Raw genomic sequence first — 21,156 nt, forward strand, 5'->3', positions numbered from 1 at the left:
GACAACATAGCTGTGAGTGAGAAAGATAAGAGCAGCGCAGAGCGACCTTCTAACTTTTTAAAAAACACTCAAGAAACAACTAAATCAAGCTATTCTGGTCTAATGTTCTTGTCAACAAATTGCAGCACGTGATCTTCATTCTGTGCTGTACTGTATGTCTCCAGTAGCCCCTGTTAAAGGCAGGGGGAGGAGAGGAAGTGTCCAACGCTCTGCTCCTGCTCTTGTCCTCACCTGTGTGTACTCCCCACAGCCTGCTAGGCCGCTGATGAAGCTGCACACCTCCTCCACACTCCACTTGCTGATGTCCTCGACTGCTCCCGCCTCTTCTCCGTCCACGAAAAGACCTCCCATGGCGCCTGTGGGCCCGCCGGGCCGAGAGGAAGCAGAAATCATTAGAGACAGAAGGCCCCCTGTCCCCTTACACACACGCTTGCGCCTACACACCGCTCTGTTATTGACCCTGCCTATTACAGAGTTTAGTAAAGGTCAGCGGCAGGGCCCCTTGCTGGGGGAGGTCTCTCAGCTGGAGCAGGTAATGCATTTCAGATGGCTGAGGTCGCTCTGCACTCATTCAAGTAAGGTGGGCACAAACACTTAAACTACTCGCCTTTAAATAGATATTAATGTGGGGATAAACTTTGTATGCTTCGTTGACATGTGAAAGAATATTTTACCACATAATTCTGTCATTTGCTCACCCTCATGTTATTCGAAATCCAGATACTCAGCACATTGTCCAGGCTATACAGGCTCCATAGAACAAAAGTGGATTATGATTGTGGCTGTCAAGCTCCAAAATTTACCAGTGAAAGTCTATAGCTTTGTTCGAAAGACAACTTCAAATTTAAGTTCCTGACTTTTCATTGTATTTTTATTTTTGGAGCTTGACAGCTGTGATTGTCATACTTTTACATTTATAGGGACAAGAAAAACCTGCATTTTATGGTAAATAGTTCATTTTGGCAGTAAGCAATAGCAGAATTTAAAAACATTTTTTTAGACAATTTTTTCGCGTTTGCATACCTTGCTCTCTCTCTCTCTCTCTCTCTCTCTCTCTCTCTCTCTCTCTCTCTCTCTCTCTCTCTCTCTCATCATATCATTAGTATGTTGGTACACTGGACACTGGTGAATTTTTGTTTTTGAGACAAAATCTTTTTGTATGTTGCATGTTCAGTATTTGCCAGAATGCCTGAGGGGGGTTAGCTCAGCCTCTCTCTGAATTGGTCACTTCCTCATTAGGAGAGTCATTTTCCATTAAAACTTGCTCTGGGCTTGCTTGCACTTTGGGCTCAATTTCTCAGTTTCTCTCTCTAACTCTCTTGCTCATTCTTTCTGTCTCTTTGAGGACAAGGAATACTATGTGAACTCCAGATTTGACCGATTTTTAAAGCTGAGGAGCAGGCATATGCTGTCATTAACACTAGTGTTCGGTATGTTAATTTTAAATGAGGGGTGCATTGGACAGAAATGGAATTGGAGGAATTTTGGAATATGGAAATGTATTGAATGTGATTAGATTGTGTTAACTGAATTTTAAACAGTTGGGAAACTCACCAGTGTGAAAGTAAGGGCTGGTGTATGGAAAGGTAAAGGGCAGTGTATGTCCAGGCAAAGTGGGTAAGGGTGGGATTCCTGGGGGCAGGTATTTGGCCTCACTCTTGCTCAGTCCTGATGTGAAGAGGTGGTGGGTCGGTGACTCTTGGCCAATGGAGCTACAAGGGGCACTGAGCCTTCCTGAGCCCTCCCCAAGCTCTTTCACTGTTTCACTAGACTTAGTCACATCCTTGCCTTGGCACACCTCCGAACCGAGACCATGTCCGTCCGCTTTGGAAAGCCTTTCATGCCTGTCTTCCCCAACCTCTGCATCAATCTCAGAGTCTTTCATGTCTTCATCCTGTCCCTCTGTTTCTCCATCCCGGGCACAACCCTCACTGAGCATCTCTTTAGTCTCAGACGAACCCCCTTGTTGGTCCCCTCTGAGTGGTCCTCCTTTCCTCAAGCTCTTCCTGTTGCTGAAGTCTTTAGAGGAAGTGCCTGCTGCCGCCCCCTGGTGGTTGAGGGATAGTAACGGGGTGTTGTTGTGCCGCAAAACCAGCATGGCATTGCGGCGATTGAGCTCCTCTCGGAGCGGGTGGCCCTCTGGGATTTCTTGCAGGCTGCGTAAGGCAGGGTGTTCTGCAGGGAGCCCAGAATGCAGGCCCAGTGGGTCCACCAGCAGTCGCTGCCTGTGGAGGTTCTCTAACTCCTTCTGTCTCAACAACTCAGCAGACATTTCCAACCTGGCGGAACAAGACACAATCAGAGAGGCACACTGCAACTTGGAAAAGAACATTTCCTGACAAAAGATTGTAACTATTACATAATATAAAATTCCTAAAGAGTTTGTGTGAATAATCAATTCAATCAAATGTTTTTTGGTATAGTACAAACAGTTACTCATACATAAAGTAGTATTCGAATGAGACACATTTCTCTGTGCAGCTCTATAACATTACCTAGCAAGGTTCTGTTTACGAAGAATCTCTTGTTGACGAGCGAACATCTCTGCCTGAGCAGGCTGCAGGAAACCATAACCTACAGAACAACAGCAAGAAAACATCAATTTTTGCTATTAATTTGAACCAACTGGTCTCAAGGTCATTTTTAATGGATGCGTGAAGTCAGTTCTCCTCAAGTTCACACAGGTGTCCTAGCAGAGTAACAGATGTAGTTCATCACATTAACTATGGAGGTTAAACTTATGTTTGAGCATCAAAAAAGTGTTCAGATACTTTTGCCTTAATGTTGATCAATATCTTATATTGTTGTATTTTCAAACCTAACCTCTTGTTTGAAAAGTATATATACTGTATATAAACAACCCATGCCATATGTTTAGGTTGGAGTTTGGGGTTAATGTGAGTGTGTGTTACATCTGGCAGAGGTAATGCTCACCTGGGGCTTGGCAGAGGGCAGAAGGCATGCCCAGGAACGGGGGACGCAGGTGAGGCCCCAGAGCAATGTGAGGAGCATTCTGTGGGGACAGCAATGGAGGAGGGTGCGATATGTCTCTGTGCACACACAAAAAAAAAAACAACAACACATCCATCATTAACAAACTGCTTTTGTTTTTCTACTATGTACAAGTCTTTCTGCTTGAAGTCAACATGAAACAACATTTATAACCCATTTTATTTCGTATTACAGGATACATTTTTCATAAACAGGATATTACAAATTTTAATGTACGAAATATAATTTCTTTAGAATAACGTGCATGCATGAATCATTCACAATAAGACTAAGACCATATATGAAGTAAATAGAGTCTGTTTTGGGGTCTGTAAATATGTCATGTTGACTTCAGGAAATTGTTACTTACACAATACATGCACTCTCTTATTGTGTGGTATTGAAACAGGTAGGTTTTCAGCACGTCCTGATTTTGCTGTGTTAGACGGGTTCCTGGGTCAACATATTTTGTTGATTCTGGAACAACATTCCTGTCCGAAAATTTAAGCCTAACCTTACCCATAAGTTATCCCTAAAATTAGAGGAAAATTATGGGGAATAACGCTGACGTAGAAGCACCCAACCCTGGTTGTAAGCCTAAACTTGACATAAATTATAAACTTGTCCCTCAAATCTGATTGGTTGATTGGAATGTTGTTCCAGGGTCAACAAAGGTGTCGATCCAGGAACATGTTGCACTTGGTGAAATCGGGTTCTGCAGATTTTTAACAGTCTGGTATGACTGTGTGGTGGTATGGTAAAGAGACAGGTTTTCAATAATCTGTTATGGCTGTGTTATGGTAAGATAACAATTTCCAACAGTCTAAAAAGGCTGTGTGGTGGTATGATAATGATTAAGGCTTTTTTTAAGAAGTCTGGTACAGTTGTACAGTGCTATGGTAATGAACAGGTTGTCAACAATCTGTTACTGCTGTGTGGCGGTATACTAACAATACAGGTTTCCAAAGTCGAATACAATATAGCTGTGTGGTGTTATGGTAATGCTGCGTTCTCTTCCATCGGTTATTTTTATCGCTCCCTCTGTGCACGCAAGCGACCGTAGCCCCTCATCAGTCCTGTCACGCTGCGGACAGCGGCACTGTTTGTATCCTTGCCCCCCACCCCACCACCACAACCTCCATCATCTCCTTGCTCTCGCTCCCTCCCTCTTGCTCTGCCGCGCTCTGCGGCCCTGCCACTCTGGTAATGAGGCCTGAATGCACAATAAGAGCATGTCATACTCCGACAGCTGGGGCGGCCCCCCAGCCTCGCCCGGGCTACAGGCTGAAGCACCCACTAATTAACACAGTTCTTCCTCTTCCACCCCAACACACACGCACACATCCCCCTCCTCTTCCTGTCTCTCTCCGCCGTATTCAGCCAATAAAAAGGTGGCGTGTCGCGTAGCCTCAATTATATTTTTCTCCTTTTGTACAGGCGGAGAACACAGGCTGTTCATATACAATACAGCGGCCGCCTTTATAAAGCCCCGGCGGGGAAGAAGGAAAATGAGAGGCGGGGTAAGGAGAGAAAAGGAGGGAGAGGGAAAATATGAAGAAGTGTACTAGTGGCGAGGTGTTGAAATCCAGGCAAATCCTGCAGTGTCTTTTTAAGGCTTTTTACTGCTCCTCTGCCAATGCAAGCCCCTCCATTTACTGCAAATCTTCACTGAGCCCCCCAACACACACGCTCACACATGCACAAATATAAATGAAACCCAACACACCTAAAGCAAGCGAAAGAACAGCGCGGTTGCTTTGTACTTGTGACTGAGCAACGCTTGCTCCAGGGGGAGAGAGACTGAGCAACGCACCACAACACAAACACATAAACATCCAAACAGAAGAGACGGAAAACAAAAAAACCCATCTGAAATAAGGAGAGGAGAAGCCATATTCTGCTGTGCTGTACTTAGGTTTTGCATAATTTCTTAGCTAAATAGCCCTTGCGTGTCTTCCTTGAGAAAAAACAAAGAAGGAATCTAAAAAACACAGGTACAAGCGGAACAAGCGTGTGTGTGGATTGAGGGGTTGAGGAAGGTGTGGAGAGACACAAAGGGGGAAATCATCGATCGATTGGGCGGCTGTTGAAATGTTAATGTTAATCGTATAACCGCTTTCCGCCGGTGCCTCGCACTTCTGTGGCAGCTCCAATTAATCTGGAAGAAGGCAGCGCGTGACCTTGGGGCCGGGAGTCGGGCCGGCAGCCCAGCCATGCTTATGTAATTACACTGTGAAGTGTGTAATCACCTGGCCTAATCCCTCAGGCCTCACAATTAGCCCGGGCGGCGCTGGCCAGGCCTGCCAAACTCTGCGCCGCCCTGCGCGGCCCACAGATGAATAACGGTCAATTAAAGCTGCATGACTGGGGCCGCGAGGCGTCCGCTCAATAGTAATTAGCTGTAATCATGGGGAGACGTGCCCGGCAGACGTGCTTCTCCTTTTATAGGAAGCAATTTTGGAATGAGGCAAGCATTAACCATTTCACTCTGGGTCTTTGGCTGACAGAATAGGAAAATGGGGTTGAAAAAGAACAAGAAAAAAGCAGGCCGATATGTTGGAGGGCAGGGATTATGACTCTGTTTAACGTGTATTCTCTCAAAATACTCGACATGTAAATATTTTCAAGCTGCAGTGTGTAATTTGTGCTCCACTAGATGAAATTGGAAAATTAATGAATATTTCCAAACAGGTTTTCCAGTTGGCTTGTTAGTTTTCTCTATGCTTTAAAGAGATATGAACATTCTGTCACACAAGAAGATATATTAAAAAAAGTTTTTTTTAATCCATACAATAATAGTCACTGGGATATAATGCTATTTTGGACCCTACTGACTTTCATTGTATGGACCAAAGCAACTGAAACATTCTTCACAATATATTCTTTTGTGTTTTCAGAAAAAAGGTCCTACAGGTTTAGAAAGACATGAGAGTAAAAGATGACTATTTTAATTTTTGGGTGAACTATCCCTTTAAATAGAGATAAAAGTATTTCAACATAAAAACATTTTTTAGCACAAGGCAGATTTAAAAATTGGTTACATTTATTTCCAGCACACTGACTGCAGTTCAGTTTACTAGCTTAATTACCTCTATATCTTTTAAGGACTGCCTCCGTTCCTCCAACCTGCCCCGTCTCTCCTTTTCTCTATCTGTCGATCTCTCTAGCTCTCTTGCAACCTAGCTAGCGGTAGGGCAAGTAGACGCCACTTGTGTTCGCTCATGTGTGACGACCTGTCAGAGTGGCAGCGGCGTCGCTCCCTGCCTGAAAGCAATGGCGGTGTGGAGTGTTGTCTGTGTGTGTGTGTGTGTGTGTGTGTGTGTGTGTGTGTGTGTGTGTGTGTGTGTGTGTGTGTGTGTGTGTGTGTGTGTGTGTGTGTGTGTGTGTGTGTGTGTGTGTGTGTGTGTGTGTGTGTGTGTGTGTGTGTGTGTGTGTGTGTGTGTGTGTGTGTTTGTGTGTGTGTGTGTGTGAAGGTAGAGGCAAAGCACCAAACTGGCCAGACGAGAAAAAGAGAGAGAGAGAAAAGTGGAGCGGAGCTGACAGGATGGCCCTTAATGAGAGGAGCGCGGGGGATTAGCCGCTCGCCACACCGTGCCCGCCTCGCCTTGACTCGAGGCGGGAACACATTTGCACAGGAAGCACATTAAAATGCATAAGGCTCTTGCTCACCCAACGCCCCCCACCTCAGACCACTGTCTGTTGCTTGTGCTGCCCCACATGCCAAACACATTAGGATTTGCCTTGCAGATTCCCTAAATGCAATCTGCCATTTAAACCCAGACAAATGGCCAGCCATGGCTGCAGGACTATTGATCTTGGTAATGATTTGTTTTTAACAATAGCCACTAATGGGCGTCAGATAATCAATTATGAAGAGTCGATAGAAAGGTGAGCTTGAGGAATGGCTTCCGGCGCACCGTTTTAGCCTGGCGGACTCTCTCTCTCTGTCGATACTTTAGAGGGGTTAGCATAACTTAGCAATGTCACACAATCTGTGCTAAAAGCTTGTAGCCCACCCAAACGTCCAGGCCAGTATTCTGTCATCATTTTTCCACCGTCATATTCTCATATGACGTGGAGAACAAAAGGAGAAATCTGGAAGACTGCACTGGTCATTTTTTTTTAACATACAATTTTAATGAACAGAGACTGAAGTTTTAACGCTTTAAAAAGGACATAAAAGCACCACTTATCCAAGTATCCAAAGTATCAAAAATCCAAACCCAGTATCCAAAATTGTTTCTCTGTGAATGAATCATTCAGACTGATTTTGTGAATCAAATCGAATGATTCATTCTCAAGAACTTTTAAGAAAGTGCCAAGCACACAAGTCATATACTTTTATAATACTTTTATGGTGCGTTACATGTAGGGATGCACCAAATCCAGGATTCGGCCGAATATTGGGCTTTTTGATGGGGTTCAGTTTCTGCCGAACCTTAGAATTTTTTTCCACCGAAGCCGAACCCTAGGCTTGCACTACGCATGCTCCACTGCTTGACGTAATGACGCCGCCGTTGATTATGGGAATGTGTTTACTAGGTGGACCTTTCGAATGCAGTAGGCTGTGAGAAAGTGAAAATGGAACTCGTGAACAGAAAACGTGTTGTTCAGCAGTACTTTCAGTTAAAAGAAGGCGATTCATGTCGAGCTACATGTTCAATTTGCAATGCCGTTTTGTCTCGTGGTGGCAAGGACCCTAAACAATACACAACATCGCCGCTTTTAAAACATTTGCGAAAATCCGAAAGAATACGAGTTGTGCATGAAGGAATCTACAGACAGCAGCCAAAATGCAGCAACTTCAGGTACGGCAAAGGAAGGACGGTCCTCCTGGCATAATGTTGCCTATTCTTAATTAAAATTAAATTAAATTAAATTAAATTAAAAATACACTGCTGTAGAGATGCTCCTTTCGGTTAATTTTCCCAACGACAACCGCTGCTCATTATCCAATTATTAACAGTTAACTGATAAGATTATAATATTGAATTGGCATTAAATAAAAATACGACTGACGAGTGTCTGTGACCCGTTAAAAAGACACTTTTTTTCACTGGTTTATTTTACTGCGCAAACAGCAGCATACAGATCAGATAAAATATAAAATAATAAAATATATAGGCCTACACTAAATGTAAAATGACAAAACAAAAATACACTGAATCCATTTGAAACTTTGAAGAACCGGAATAGCTTTTTTGTCAAATAAAAATAGCAGGCCTACCTCAATCCACACCTGGTGGTTTTTATTTTATTTTTTAAAAAGTAACACATCTAAGTGATGTGGGTTAGTCTGTGGGTCAGAGGGCGACTCGGGGTAATTGTTCTATAAACCATCAGGAAACAGCGGCGAGAAGAACATACGTGACAATGTTTACTTTAGTAAACTTTACCAAAACCACACTACGAAAAGCCTTAAACAAGGCTTCAGATGGCACTGATGTCCCGGGAATACAGAGATAACGCCTCGCTAGAGTGGCCAGCCTTGGGAAGCACCTTCATTTGCTTTCCACCAGTCAGGAGAATGTACTACTGCTGTATTTTAATACCGCGTAGCATATTTTGCAAGTAACTTCATCGCCCTTTCTGTCGAAATGGTCCCACACAGTAGGCTTCTTCTTTCCCATTGCTTCATTTTACGAGGTTAGACATGATGTGGTTGCACATGTCGATGCGCTCCGTGAGTGAACAAATACAGCATATTTTTCTTTAACCATGCAGCAAACAAACTAACAAAAAAAGTGTTTAAAAAAAACATTTAAACCGTTTAACTGATAGTATTAATCGGTCAAAGTTCTTCTTACTTTCAGTTAACGGTTAAACGGTCAATATGAGCATCCCTACACTTCTGTGGATGTTGTTTACTTCATTAATGTGTTTACTGTGATAATGGACTGAGGATGGGAGTAGGAATCGGTTTCGGATTCGGCAGAATCTTAACCAGTGGATTCGGTATTCGGCCGAACCCCAAAAATCTGGATTCGGTGCATCCCTAGTTACATGATTTTTGAAGCTTGAAATCTTTGTTCCCTGTTCATTGTGACTGCATGGAAAAAAAGAACAAAATTCCCGTTATGTGTTCCACAAAAGAAAGAGTTCATAATTCATTGGGTGTGTATCAACATGAGGGCGAGTAAACGATGACAGAAATGTCATTTTGGGTGATTTACCCCATTTTAGCATTTTCTGAGCTTAAACTAAACGGTTAAAGAAAGGGTTAAAGAACCAATGAACAAAAAATGAGCGTGTAGGAGCGAGAGAGAAAAAAAACACTTTCCTCCCTCCCTCCCTCCTTTCACCCACAACCTAGGAAGTGTGCAGGCCTCGTTAACATCAGCGGTCCTGTGTGGCTAATTACCGTGAGCTGGCGGAGCTGCGGCGGCTGGCTGGTCAAAGCTGCACGCTGAGCTCCTGACATGATGCTGCGCTGGGCCAGGAACCGAACAGAGTTCCCCCACCCACGCTGGGCGACCCCTCCCAATTCACTTCCTCCCTACCGCCTCGCCTCGCCGACCCATTATCGATCCTCCAGCTTCCCGCGCCACATAAATAATCGACAAGCAATTACCTGCCTACTCCCGCTGCCTGGGCTTTGTTTGGAGGCGGAGGGGAACGCCGCAAGCACAGTGGCCTTGCAGAGATGAGGAGAGAGGGAGGAGGAGAGCAATTCAGGGGGAGAAATGGTGCAGGGAGGAGAACGACATGTATTGTCCTAGCGACCCGTTCGGTCCCGAGCCCTTTAAATGCCTCCTGACAAGATCAAATCGAACAGGGTTGCGAAGAGGTCATCGCAGAGATCATACCCACTGGCACATCCCATTAAGTGGATTTTCTATTCTTTCCATGGCCTTAATGCCAACTTCCATTTTTCCCTCCCTTTTCCCTCTTCCGTTACTTTGGTGCATAATTAAATTTTTCCTTCTTTTCTCTTCGGCAGGCAGTCACCCACTCCAACATGCATGCAGTATTCATTAGAGTCGGATGTTGGCTTCATTATTAATGTAAAATATTCATGTTATTTTAAAGCTTAGCATTTTTTCCTGTATCCATGTTCTTAAAGTGCGCCTCAGAGGTTTCCACTCAGCAGAGGGGCATTTATCAACCAAACACGCACACACATGCACATATACATCACATCCACTTTTACACTACAATACAGAATCAAGAAAGCACGTGTGGTTTCAGCCACTGACCTAACCAGACGCCACTTACTACAGTGATCTCTTTTGTTTTTCATAAATGAGATGACACCGAGATAGGATATTTAGTTGGTCATTTGGTCTCTGTTTCTGCGTTATGCTGGGTGGCACAGTACCATCTCATTGGCCCAAAACCTTTGCCACATAATTTTACAGTAAACATTAAATATCTTCTTATTAGCTGTAATAGCGATAGATTGTTTGTAACTAAGACTTGTTGCATCTTGTCTGGTTAGGACACCATATCAGGTTGTAATATTTTTGCCCTTCACAGAGCAAGAGAAGGAGAGATAAATGTGAAAGACTGAACATACATTTATGTCTTATATTAAAATATTCTAATATTTTAGATTAAAGTGTGCTGAAAAAAGTGTGCAAAAGAGATATTCCAGAAAGTATGATGTAGTCCCTGTGTATTACCGCTCAGGGAACTGTGCGTCTCTGTGCTGGGGAAGGCCCTGTTTGCGCCGCTGGCTGGAGGAGCTGCCTGCAGTGGGGACGTGGGCTTCCATTCCTCCCGAGTTTCTAACGGCAGCCATGGCTTCCTGACGGACACGCAGCAGCTCTGTGAATGGAACGAACAGACCAGTTAAATCGCTAGAATCGGTCTAGCTCTGAACCAACACAGAAAGAATCTTACTGTTTTTTTTAATAAACAAAATGAAGACTGTCAATCGAATAAAATAAATGATTCATTAATCTCATGATTTCTGTCAAGTCTTTAGAAAGCAGAATGAAACGGTAGTAATGTCAAATTTGGGTTTTGTTTTGTTTGTTGGAAAAAATCCATAATACACTAAAAACATTTTTTTTTTTTTTTTAAGAAAATTGTGATGTTTGCCAATAAACGTCTGGCACATTTCTAGGGTGTTTTGGTTTGCTATGGTGTTCTTGGTGGCAAATATTTGTATGGATTTTTTTGTTTGTTTGTTTATAATTCACCAAGCAAAAATCATGAGTTTGGTGGCTTATAAACGCAATTCCGCACCTTGACAAGCCCCTCGATTCATGTATCGTTCATGTCCGTATACATAAAACAGTGTGGGACATGCTGAAATGTAATACTTAAGATTAGTAGTTTGCTCATATAGCTAATCCTTAGCAAACACTACTAACAAAAGTCAATAAAATAAATAAACAACTACATATGAATAATTATGACGCAAACTGTTTGAGATAACATGACTGAAATGTAATTGAGCTGCTGTCCTCCCTCCTGAATCCGTAATGTTGGACCATCCCAGACCCATCTCCCAACATTACCAAACTAACAGGGTCACAACAGGAAGCGCACTCTCTAATGAAAGAGTGTTAAATAGAAAATCCATCCTGCATGCCTCCCTCTCTTCCTCTCCCTCGCTCTCATCTCTCGCTCCCTCTCTCCTCTGGCCCTTTTTTAATTAGACGGTTCCCCCGGGAGCTGGCGGCCATTTCCGAGGCTGGCGTGTGGGCCTGAGTGATCGGGTCGGAGGCACCACGACAGATATTAATGTGCACAGGCCCGTTGTATTGATCTGTTTATTGCACTGCCCCGCGGGGGCTCAGACTGACAGCGGACAAACCTCTAACAGCCCGTGAGAGGGAATAAAAGAGAATGAAAAAAAACCCCCAGAAGAATCTACTTTCAAGGAAAAGCAGCAACGCCTGTCATTTGGTCACACACTCATTCCAGATGACCAAAATAATTAGTAGTCTGTCCACACACATTATTACCAGCTGGAAAAATCTGGCATGTAGATGTGTTTTGGAAAATGGTAGCTGGTTCCCTGCACATCATTGATGCTCTTAGACCATCTCTGGCAACAAACCTTCTAATAACCAGCTGCTGCTGCAACCATGTTCCAATGCACACCTATCAGCTTTCCAGCATGGTAAAACAGCCCCAAAATCCACTAAAAATCAAAGTTGCTCTGAAGCCCCTTTCCCCGGTTGCCCAGCAATGAATTATTCCCTTTAACCTGCAACAGAGTTAGCACAGGGTCACCAGGAGCTGCATGTACAAGCACACCACTCATCCAAACAGTGACATCCTGACACCCATGCAACCATCTCCCACCCACATTCACTCTGCGTCCTCTGTCACACCCCAAATTTGCATCATCTGAGTCAGTGTTACTGTGGAATCTTTACCTATCGCGATCTGGTTTCCTCTGCACCACGTACACGCAGAGCTCCTGTGGCAAAGCACTAGCAAGCTCTGAGAGCTTCTGTATTGCCAGGAGCAGCTGACAGACACAGCACTCATCCGGAATTCTTTCAGGGGGACGACAGATCCAAAGGCAACTGAGAGCCGCCCATGCGGCTTACTTTCTCTTACTGACCTCAAACTTTCCAATGGCAGTGTGTGTGTATAAAAAGTGTATATAATATATATATTAAAAGAAAAACAGATATAATCAAGCTTAATTATCAAAAAGATATTTTGCATTCAAAATCCACCTCAAAATCCGAACATGGGCCCCATCAATTTGAATGACCAAAGTGAGTACCTATAGCAACCTCATCATAGCCAAAGCTAAAGGTGCACAACACCGTATCCGTATACAACCCCCCCCCCCACACACACACACACACACACACACACACACACACACACACACACACACACACACACACACACACACACACACACACACACACACACACACACACACACACACACACACACACACACACACACACACACACACACACACACACACACACACACAAACAAACCTATCCGTGCCTCCTTCACTGCCTTTCATTTCAGGGCCTCCACTTCAAACACATGAAAGGATGCTCTGCGGGGATCCAGGCGAGAAAGAACGAGGGAGAAAAGAAAGAGAGAATATAAAAGCAGGGCTGTGTGTAGAGAGTTCTTGGGGAGTGTGTGCGTTTGTCTGGGGGGGAATGGTCAGAAGGGCCTGGCCCTACTCTCTGCCTATGTCAAGGGGTCTTTGGAGCCTACTGTATAGAACCCAGCACTGCATCAACAGTTCACGACACACTTCAGAGGCACACACGAGGGGGTGAGGTGAGTGGAGGGGTATAAAGACGGAGCCATAAGGAAGGTGCAGAGATATGAAGAAAGGAAAGGAGCCAGATAGAAGGAAGGCATCTCAAATGAGAGAGCAGGGAGATGGAGGCACGTGGAGGTGAAGAAGAGAGGAGAAAACACATCGAAACACAGCTGGGGTTGACGCTTCCCTGCGCCAGAGAGGTTTCTCTGAAAACTCACTCCCGAAAAGTCAAAAGCAGCTCTGTGTGAGCTATGGCGCTGAAAAAAAAACAAAAAAAACAAGAACATAAATTAAAAGCGACCTGAGGACAAAGGGGGGAAAACAAGTAAAATATGAAGGAGTGGGAAGGGAATGTTTGGGACAGCCAGCCAGCTAGAAGAACCAAATTTGTCACAACAAGTGTAAATCTAAACATTAAAAAATTATTGAAGGTTGAAAACATATAAAGCTTAAAATAATAAAAAAAATAATTGATTCACCTTTGTGTACTTCCAACCCTGTATTACAAAAAAGGTAATAAAGGACTGTAATAAATTGGGAGTGCAGTTAAAAAATATATTATTTTGACTTAAAAAAAGGACGCAAATGCACCATAAAACCATCATAATAGTGGTCCACATGACTTGTGCAATATATACATTTTTTAAGCCATACAACTAAGAAATACACTAAAAATGAAGTTAATATTTACTGATAATCTTCCTCTCCAGTGAGCTGTTAACAGCTGTGACCAGACTGAGTCAATGAGTTTGATTTGTGAATCAGCTGATTCGTTAAAAAGAAATATTGATATAGATTTCGGTATCAGAATCGAATATTGTCAATATTTTCAGTGAACAATGATGTACATTTCTTTTGGCATTTGGCATAGGATAGTATAGTAAAGACAAAGAAACAAAGTGGGAAAGAGGGGAGACGGGATTGGTAAAGGTCTACGAGCCGGGACTCAAACTTAGGTCACCCGAAGCTCAACCACGCAAACAACTTACATTTTTGCCTTGAAGTACTTGAATGATAGTTTTAAGGTTCTTTTTGAAACTTTCAAACCTCAGACCCTGTTCATTGTAACGGCATGAAAAAAATTATCAGTACACACCAAGCGGCAACATCCTGCAGTTTCTCTTGAAGCCAATACGGAAGTGACTTAAACTGCAATTCATCGACTGGCCACTAGGGACAGGCTCCAGAAGGGAGCAGAATCTCATTGAGCCCCATGTTCAAATGCCCAACTTTACAACAGAAAAAAACATGTTTACAGCCTGGTACAAATTTTGTTTTTGGTCCATACGGCTAATTTTGCCCTTCATGACAACTGTGAGAGGGTTTTTATTTTTATTTTTTTATAACTCATTCGTTTACATTATATAAAGCCTTAAAGTTCTGCATAATTAAGGGCGTGGCCACTTTGAGTGACAGGTGGATAGCCATTTATCTGCTGTCTGTTAATCATCGCGTCACCTCAGCTCCACCCACGTCCCGCCTCTTTGCCCATTTTCAGTTATCCGGGAGTGACACGAGATGATGCGCTGCCAAGATGGCAATGGCCAGCTCGACCCTACTTTACGCTTCAAAACTTTGCTCTTCAGAATCCTATGGGTGACGTCACGGACACTATGTCCATATTTTTTTGCAGCCTATGGTACACACACAGTATTTTTCAACATACAAGTCATACAGATCTGGAACAAGATGTGGGTGAGTAAATGATGACATAATTTACATTTTGGGTGAACGAATAGAAGAAACATCATAGATGTATACAGTAGACCATTAGGTGAAAAGGTGAGAATGGGTATCTCGCTCATCAAAGTCTTGGCAGCCAGGCGTGTTGGCAGTGGTTGACTGGCACGGCCTTATCATAGGCTTATGAGCTCAGCATGCAGGGGCAAGCCAGCACGCTCGCATTCCTCAGGGGAGGAACAGCATATTGGCCTGGTGAGTCTGTTTTCAATGGCAACCATTATGAAACCATACACCTGACATATTTCCAGAAATCAAGGGGAGGGACCGACGGTGACCCCGCAAATCACCGGCTGCTTTCTCTCGCTGGATTTCCCAGACGGGTAAACGCCCTGCCTTTTCTTCTCGGATTCAGATTCCTTTCTACAAATAACCACACCTTTTTAGGTGGTTGCGGTGGATGAGAGGAGTAGAGATGGAGAGCAGAAGGAGGCTGAGCTCAGACAGTGAAAGCAAGGAGAGAAGAATTGACAGAATCGGAAAGGGAATTGTGTGTACATTTGTCCACAACATGCCTCAATGTGACGGTAGAAAAACAGAGGAACTTTTAGGTGGAGGTGACAGGAGAGCGCAGCACCTCTGTCATAAAATCCCAGACACTAACGGCACATACAGTGGCACTAATTTCTTACAGATGTATGAGAGGGGCAATTAAATCCTTTATAGCATTTTCCCCCTTTGGATTTGCAAGCAGTAATTAAGAATCATTACTGATCAAATAAAATTTAAAGTCGTATGCTCTCAGATTTAGCAAGAATGTGAGATTGATTAAATTTATGCAACCGAAAAAAAGGTCATAAAAGCTGGAGGCAATTAACGGTTTCTCAGAGAAAACGTCAACAAGGCTCTAAAGCGCAGTTAAGATGTAACCAAACAAATAAAACAAAATGATGCTCACTAAATTTCGGTTTACAAATCTTACAAATCCACATCCGTTAACCCTGGTACCTACCTCGTCAGTGATCGTAAATTTGAAAAGGCATGAGGAAAAAAAAGAGAGCAAAGGAGCCATTTTCATGGTGTTAGTAATTTAGAGGGTTGGCTCGCAGCCAATCAAAGGGCCAAATCGATCCAGTCGACCTCAGGGCCCAATGGCAGTGTTATTTACTACTGTGTGTGGCAGTAGTCACAGATCACCCACTCTGACATCCTACCGTTGGGTGGGCTGAGACCGCAAATAGAATTGTCAGTAATCTCCGCAGTCAAGCTCTAGCTGTTTGTGTGGCATCCAGGAATAAGACTACATGGGTAATTAGAGCGGATACAGACACAAGCTCACACACACATACACAGGTGACGCACACTCACCGTGACTCGGGATGCCCATGTTGTTCGCCAGCTGATACAGGCGCTGCTGCTGCTCCTCATAAGAGCCATGCTCGTTCAGAGCTGACATCATGCGCCTGTAGTGCTCCTCGGGGGTCATGTGACTGCCCGGCTCCAGCGCAGGTGTGTGAGAGTTCTCTGTGGGATGAAAAGAAGCTACATTTAATCAGCTGTCCCAAACTGCGTGATCGTATGTGAGATGTTTGAATGTTTGAGTGAAGGAGAAGCTATGTGTGGTTCTCCTCGGGACGCTGGGCGGCAGTAACTCAAGCCAGTGCATGGGGAGAGACTCTTAGGGGAGAGACGGGGAGGAGGAAGGGGGGATATTTTACCCTCCTCATTGAAACTGGAGCTTGGCCCCGGGCAGGCGAACAGAAGCAGTGCGGCCCAACGCAAGAGATTGGGGGGAGTATGTTCTGCCAAGCGCCAGATAATCCACCCGAGAGGCTTCAGGTGTGTGTGTGTGAGCGTGCTCATGTGGATGATGTTTTGAGGCATTGTGAGTATGAACAGTTCTGGTGTGTGTGTGTGTGTGTGTGTGTGTGTGTGTGTGTGTGTGTGTGTGTGTGTGTGTGTGTGTGTGTGTGTGTGTGTGTGTGTGTGTGTGTGTGTGTGTGTGTGTGTGTGTGTGTGTGTGTGTGTGTGTGTGTGTGTGTGTGTGTGTGTGTGTGTGTGTGTGTGTGTGTGTGTGTGTGTGTGTGTGTGTGTGTGTGTGTGTGTGTGTGTGTGAGAGAGAGAGAGAGAAATTTTAAGAATTTCTGAGTAAGAAAAAAATGTGTATATATACTGTACAATAAAAACAGTAATACTATTAAATATGATTACAACTTAAAATAACTCTTTTCTGTCCGAATATATTTTAAAATGTAATGTATTCCTGTAATGCCAAAGCTGAAAGATTAATGGCTAAGATAGTCAAGACAAGACTTATATCATTTGTAACATTATAAAAGTTCTTACTAACACTTTTTATCAATTTAATACATCCATGTAGAATAATGCTAAATATATATATGCTGAATATGGCATTCTCAATAAATAAATAAAAATGTAATTCAATTAATGAAAGGCACACATAACATGAGACATGATGATCTGGATCTGAGGTGAAAAAAGTGGTCTGTGTCATTGAACAGTTTGTGTTAAGTCCTGCCTTTCCAGCTTTTCTGTCTGCTTTAGTCATTACCTGCTGCACTGAGATCAGTGCTACCCTCCAGCTGTGTGTGTGTGTGTGTGTGTGTGTGTGTGTGTGTGTGTGTGTGTGTGTGTGTGTGTGTGTGTGTGTGTGTGTGTGTGTGTGTGTGTGTGTGTGTGTAAGGTTGGATCTTAGACAACAGCAGCTGCTATGCTCTCAAACTACACACACATGTGCACACAAAGGCATACACATTGCTATGTTGTTTGGGTGTGGTGATAGATCACAGACACGCAGACACAAGACATTAGATCAGCGGCATTCCAAAGCCATGCTAATCCACAGCGGGTGACCGACGCAAGCCAACTGTAATTCACAGGACTAAAACACACATAACACCCATTTATCATTCTCAATGCAGCAGCCACGCTGATTGGCTACACACTGATGAGTGAGCAGGCAATGCCTCAAAATACAACACTGTCTAAACACAAGAGATCTCAGAACACTGATTATTGGTTGTGGATGTGTTGCGACACAAATATACAGATGTCACATACTAGATGCAGTTTTGTGAAACTATATTATTAGAATACTGAAATTATATTTAATTTAATAATGAATGACAATTATTAGTTGTATTTCAGAATATATCACTTTTATGAGAGTTGTTTTAGATAGCATATAGTAGCATATCTAACCTACATGAGAGTTATTTGTATACCACTTTTAAAATATATCAATATAGCTACAAGATTACCAAAAACACGGTGTCCTAACCAGGTGTCACACAAAGTGGGAAAATATTCCAGGTTATATGCACCACAAATGAGTTTGGACATACTGGTTAACTCTGCCCACAGTAAAATCTCACTGGCCCAAAATACTGTGTCACACTTGGTAAGAAATACCACCAGTGAGCAAACCAAAGTTGAAACTAAAGGAGCGGGTAACCAAAGGTAAAATTGGATTTGCAGAATGACATCTTATTTCTTATATACAGTATTTAGAAGGGAAAAAAATAAAAACTTGTAATATAAAAATATGTTACAATAATGCTATGTAGATTTGCACCTCATTTGAGGTCTGGTCACCTCTCTGGTCTGAGGAACAGATCAAGATCACTGCCTGCTCATCTCTTGCTGCTAGATGCTTGATTATATATGACTTGGTGTCACTGAGTCTGCCTGATGTTTCTGCTGCATGCCTGTTACGCTGTTTCACCTCATTAGCTCAGCTGATTGACAATACCCAGGAGCATCACCAATTTGCATTTTAGCTAAATATTAAGATTTAAATGTTAGCATGAAGATATTAATTTTGAGCTAAATTTTAGATGGTGACATTACATTTACAAAAGATGTCCAAAAACTCAGTACCTCAAAACCATGGGCTTATCGCACAAACTAAAACACATATTCATTAAAGGAAAAAAAATGAACCACAATTTCTTTCCCTAGCATGAGCACCCAATCCTCCTTACTGTGTCCCTCACGTGCTCTTTTTCTCTCCAACAGACTACCTTTAAAACATATTAGAATAATCCTAAACTGGACTTCTTGGATTTGAGCTTTCTTTAACACTTAGTTGAGTCATGACGGTTGTTGTCAGTATGAATGTGGGACATGCATGTAGAATGTTCCACCCGAAAGAAGAACCTGAGAGAGCATGTGTTACAATCGAGAAGGGATGGGCAACTTTGTTCCTGGAGGTCCACTGTCCTGCAGAGTTTACCTCCAACCCTGATAAAGTAGCTTTCTAGTAATCCTGAAGACACTGATTAGCTTGTTCAGGTGTGTTTGATTAGGGTTAGAGCTAAACTCTGGCCCTCCAGGACTGAAGCTGCCCATCCTGAAATAGAGAGTCTCACTGACTGCAACAATAACCTGATTTTCAGCAGAGTGTCTCAACTTCAAATCAGATCATGTTTTCCTCATTTTTTTTCTCTCTGCAAGCACCATCAGTAATCAGACCACACAGTTCATACAGAACTCATCCCAGTCGCCTCTACTAGATCTAGATCCCTGCTGCCTTGACCCTATGGCCACAAGAGACTCTTTTAGCAGCTGTAGGCGAAGGTGAGTGTGTCCAGAGCCTCTGTGATCCAGCACACAATCATGCAAAACAGCGAATCCAGCTTCAGCAACACTCTTACTTTATTGATTTTCAACTCCTACAACACCCGCTCAACACAAAAAAAAATCTCCCTTTCTGAGCGTCAGCACAAAAGCGTGGAGGTGTGTTAGTTAGAAGGGCAGGAAATAAAAATAAAAAGAGAGAATTCGTCTAGATTCTGTTATAAATTTCTGAAAGTCTGAGAACACAGACAATCTTGGGATTCAAAATCTAATTTAAATCTGAGAATACATTTTAAAAGTTTTAGAATTTACAATAAAGAAATCAATATTCTAAACATTAATCAATATTTCAGGTATTTTAGGTCACTAATCAATTACTAACTGTGACACTAATCATGTGACTCTTTGTACAGACATTTCATTCTTCCATTGAGGTGCAGAGACATTTAGATTTATGTTAATTTCTCAATTTACAATGAACGTTTCACTAAACTTTTCGGAATCAAACTACATATATATATATATATATATATATATATATATATATATATATATATATATATATATATATATATATATATATATATATATATATATATATATATATATATATATATATATATATATATATATATATATATATATATATATATATATCATATGAATTAGCAAAGCTGCACTTGTGAAACCGCCACACAGAGTGTACGCTAAAGTTAACAGGATGGGGGAGGAGATGTCTGTCTTCCACTGAGCATTGTTCTCTCCTCCCTCCTCTTACTATCTGTCCACCCCTTCTCTCCACTCTCGCTCAATCTCGCCCCATCTATTCCCACCTACTCCATCTTACGCACTAAGGTTAAACAGCTCTGATTGTAGCGCATTTTCATCTTCAGCACACACACGCACATACACACACATGCACGAGAGGGGCCCCTACCTTTAGGTGACACGCTGCGGGACTTCTTGCTGTCAGATGGGCACTCGCTGCTGCTGTTAGGGGAATAGGCTCTCCTCTTGCCTAGAATGTCATCTGTGGGGAAAAAAAGATAGAGAAAGAGGTTAGGGGGGTTCAGATGCGGTCAGATGGCCCCTAAACCCCTCGGCATGCAGCCCACCGCCTGGCTCTGTACCTGCATACATGATGGAGCTGTGAGAGCGACTAAAGATACGAAGAGATGAGAGGGCCCTGCGCCAGCGTGAATGACAGATCTGGTTCTTACTCAGCCAAACGAGAGATTCTTTTGCCCGCTCTCTCTCTTTCTCCTATCTCGAACAAACACGCTCCCTCTCTTTTGCACTCACCCTCGCTCTCTACCGTTGTTTCTTGTCTTGACTATCTTTCTATCTCTCGATCTGTGCATACAACGCTCTTGGTCTTCACACCAGCCTAATACGGAGTAAAATGACAAGCAATGACAAGATGAGCGAGAGAGAAAAAAATGGAAAAAAGTAAGCGGTCTTGGCTTCTATCAAACTCCTGTTGTCGCGCTATTATGCCTTTTTGCTTTTTTCACTCGCTCTCACTCTGTTTTCAGTGAATATAGAGCTCACACCTTTTGCTAATCTCTTCCTTCCTTTCTATCACTCTTTTTATCCCTCCCCCTTTGCTCTTTCTCTCTCTCTCTCTCTCTCTCTCTCTAGAAAAGTGGAGGCTGTCTGCACTAGCCTAATGCAGCTCTCTA

General features: G+C 42.9%; 1 protein-coding gene across 3 annotated transcripts in view; it reads right to left on the reverse strand.

Moving 5' to 3' along the window:
* samd11 (sterile alpha motif domain containing 11) overlaps positions 1-21,156 on the reverse strand; it is a 63,383-nt gene that overhangs the window by 3,505 nt on the left and 38,722 nt on the right. The window contains exons 5-11 of one of the 3 annotated variants that reach the window (XM_079801980.1): positions 20,412-20,504; positions 16,244-16,399; positions 10,614-10,758; positions 2,935-3,050; positions 2,496-2,574; positions 1,555-2,279; positions 280-356 (exon numbers count right to left, since the gene is read on the reverse strand). In XM_079801980.1, coding sequence (XP_079658106.1) covers positions 280-356; positions 1,555-2,279; positions 2,496-2,574; positions 2,935-3,050; positions 10,614-10,758; positions 16,244-16,399; positions 20,412-20,504 — 1,391 coding nt within the window. Of the gene's footprint in view, positions 1-231; positions 357-1,554; positions 2,280-2,495; positions 2,575-2,934; positions 3,051-10,613; positions 10,759-16,243; positions 16,400-20,411; positions 20,505-21,156 lie in introns of all 3 variants that reach the window. The other 2 variants (XM_079801979.1, XM_079801981.1) reach the window with 2 other exon arrangements.

This window comes from Gobio gobio, assembly GCF_949357685.1.
Source record: "Gobio gobio genome assembly, chromosome: 21".
In the NCBI taxonomy this organism is placed as follows: domain Eukaryota; kingdom Metazoa; phylum Chordata; class Actinopteri; order Cypriniformes; family Gobionidae; genus Gobio; species Gobio gobio.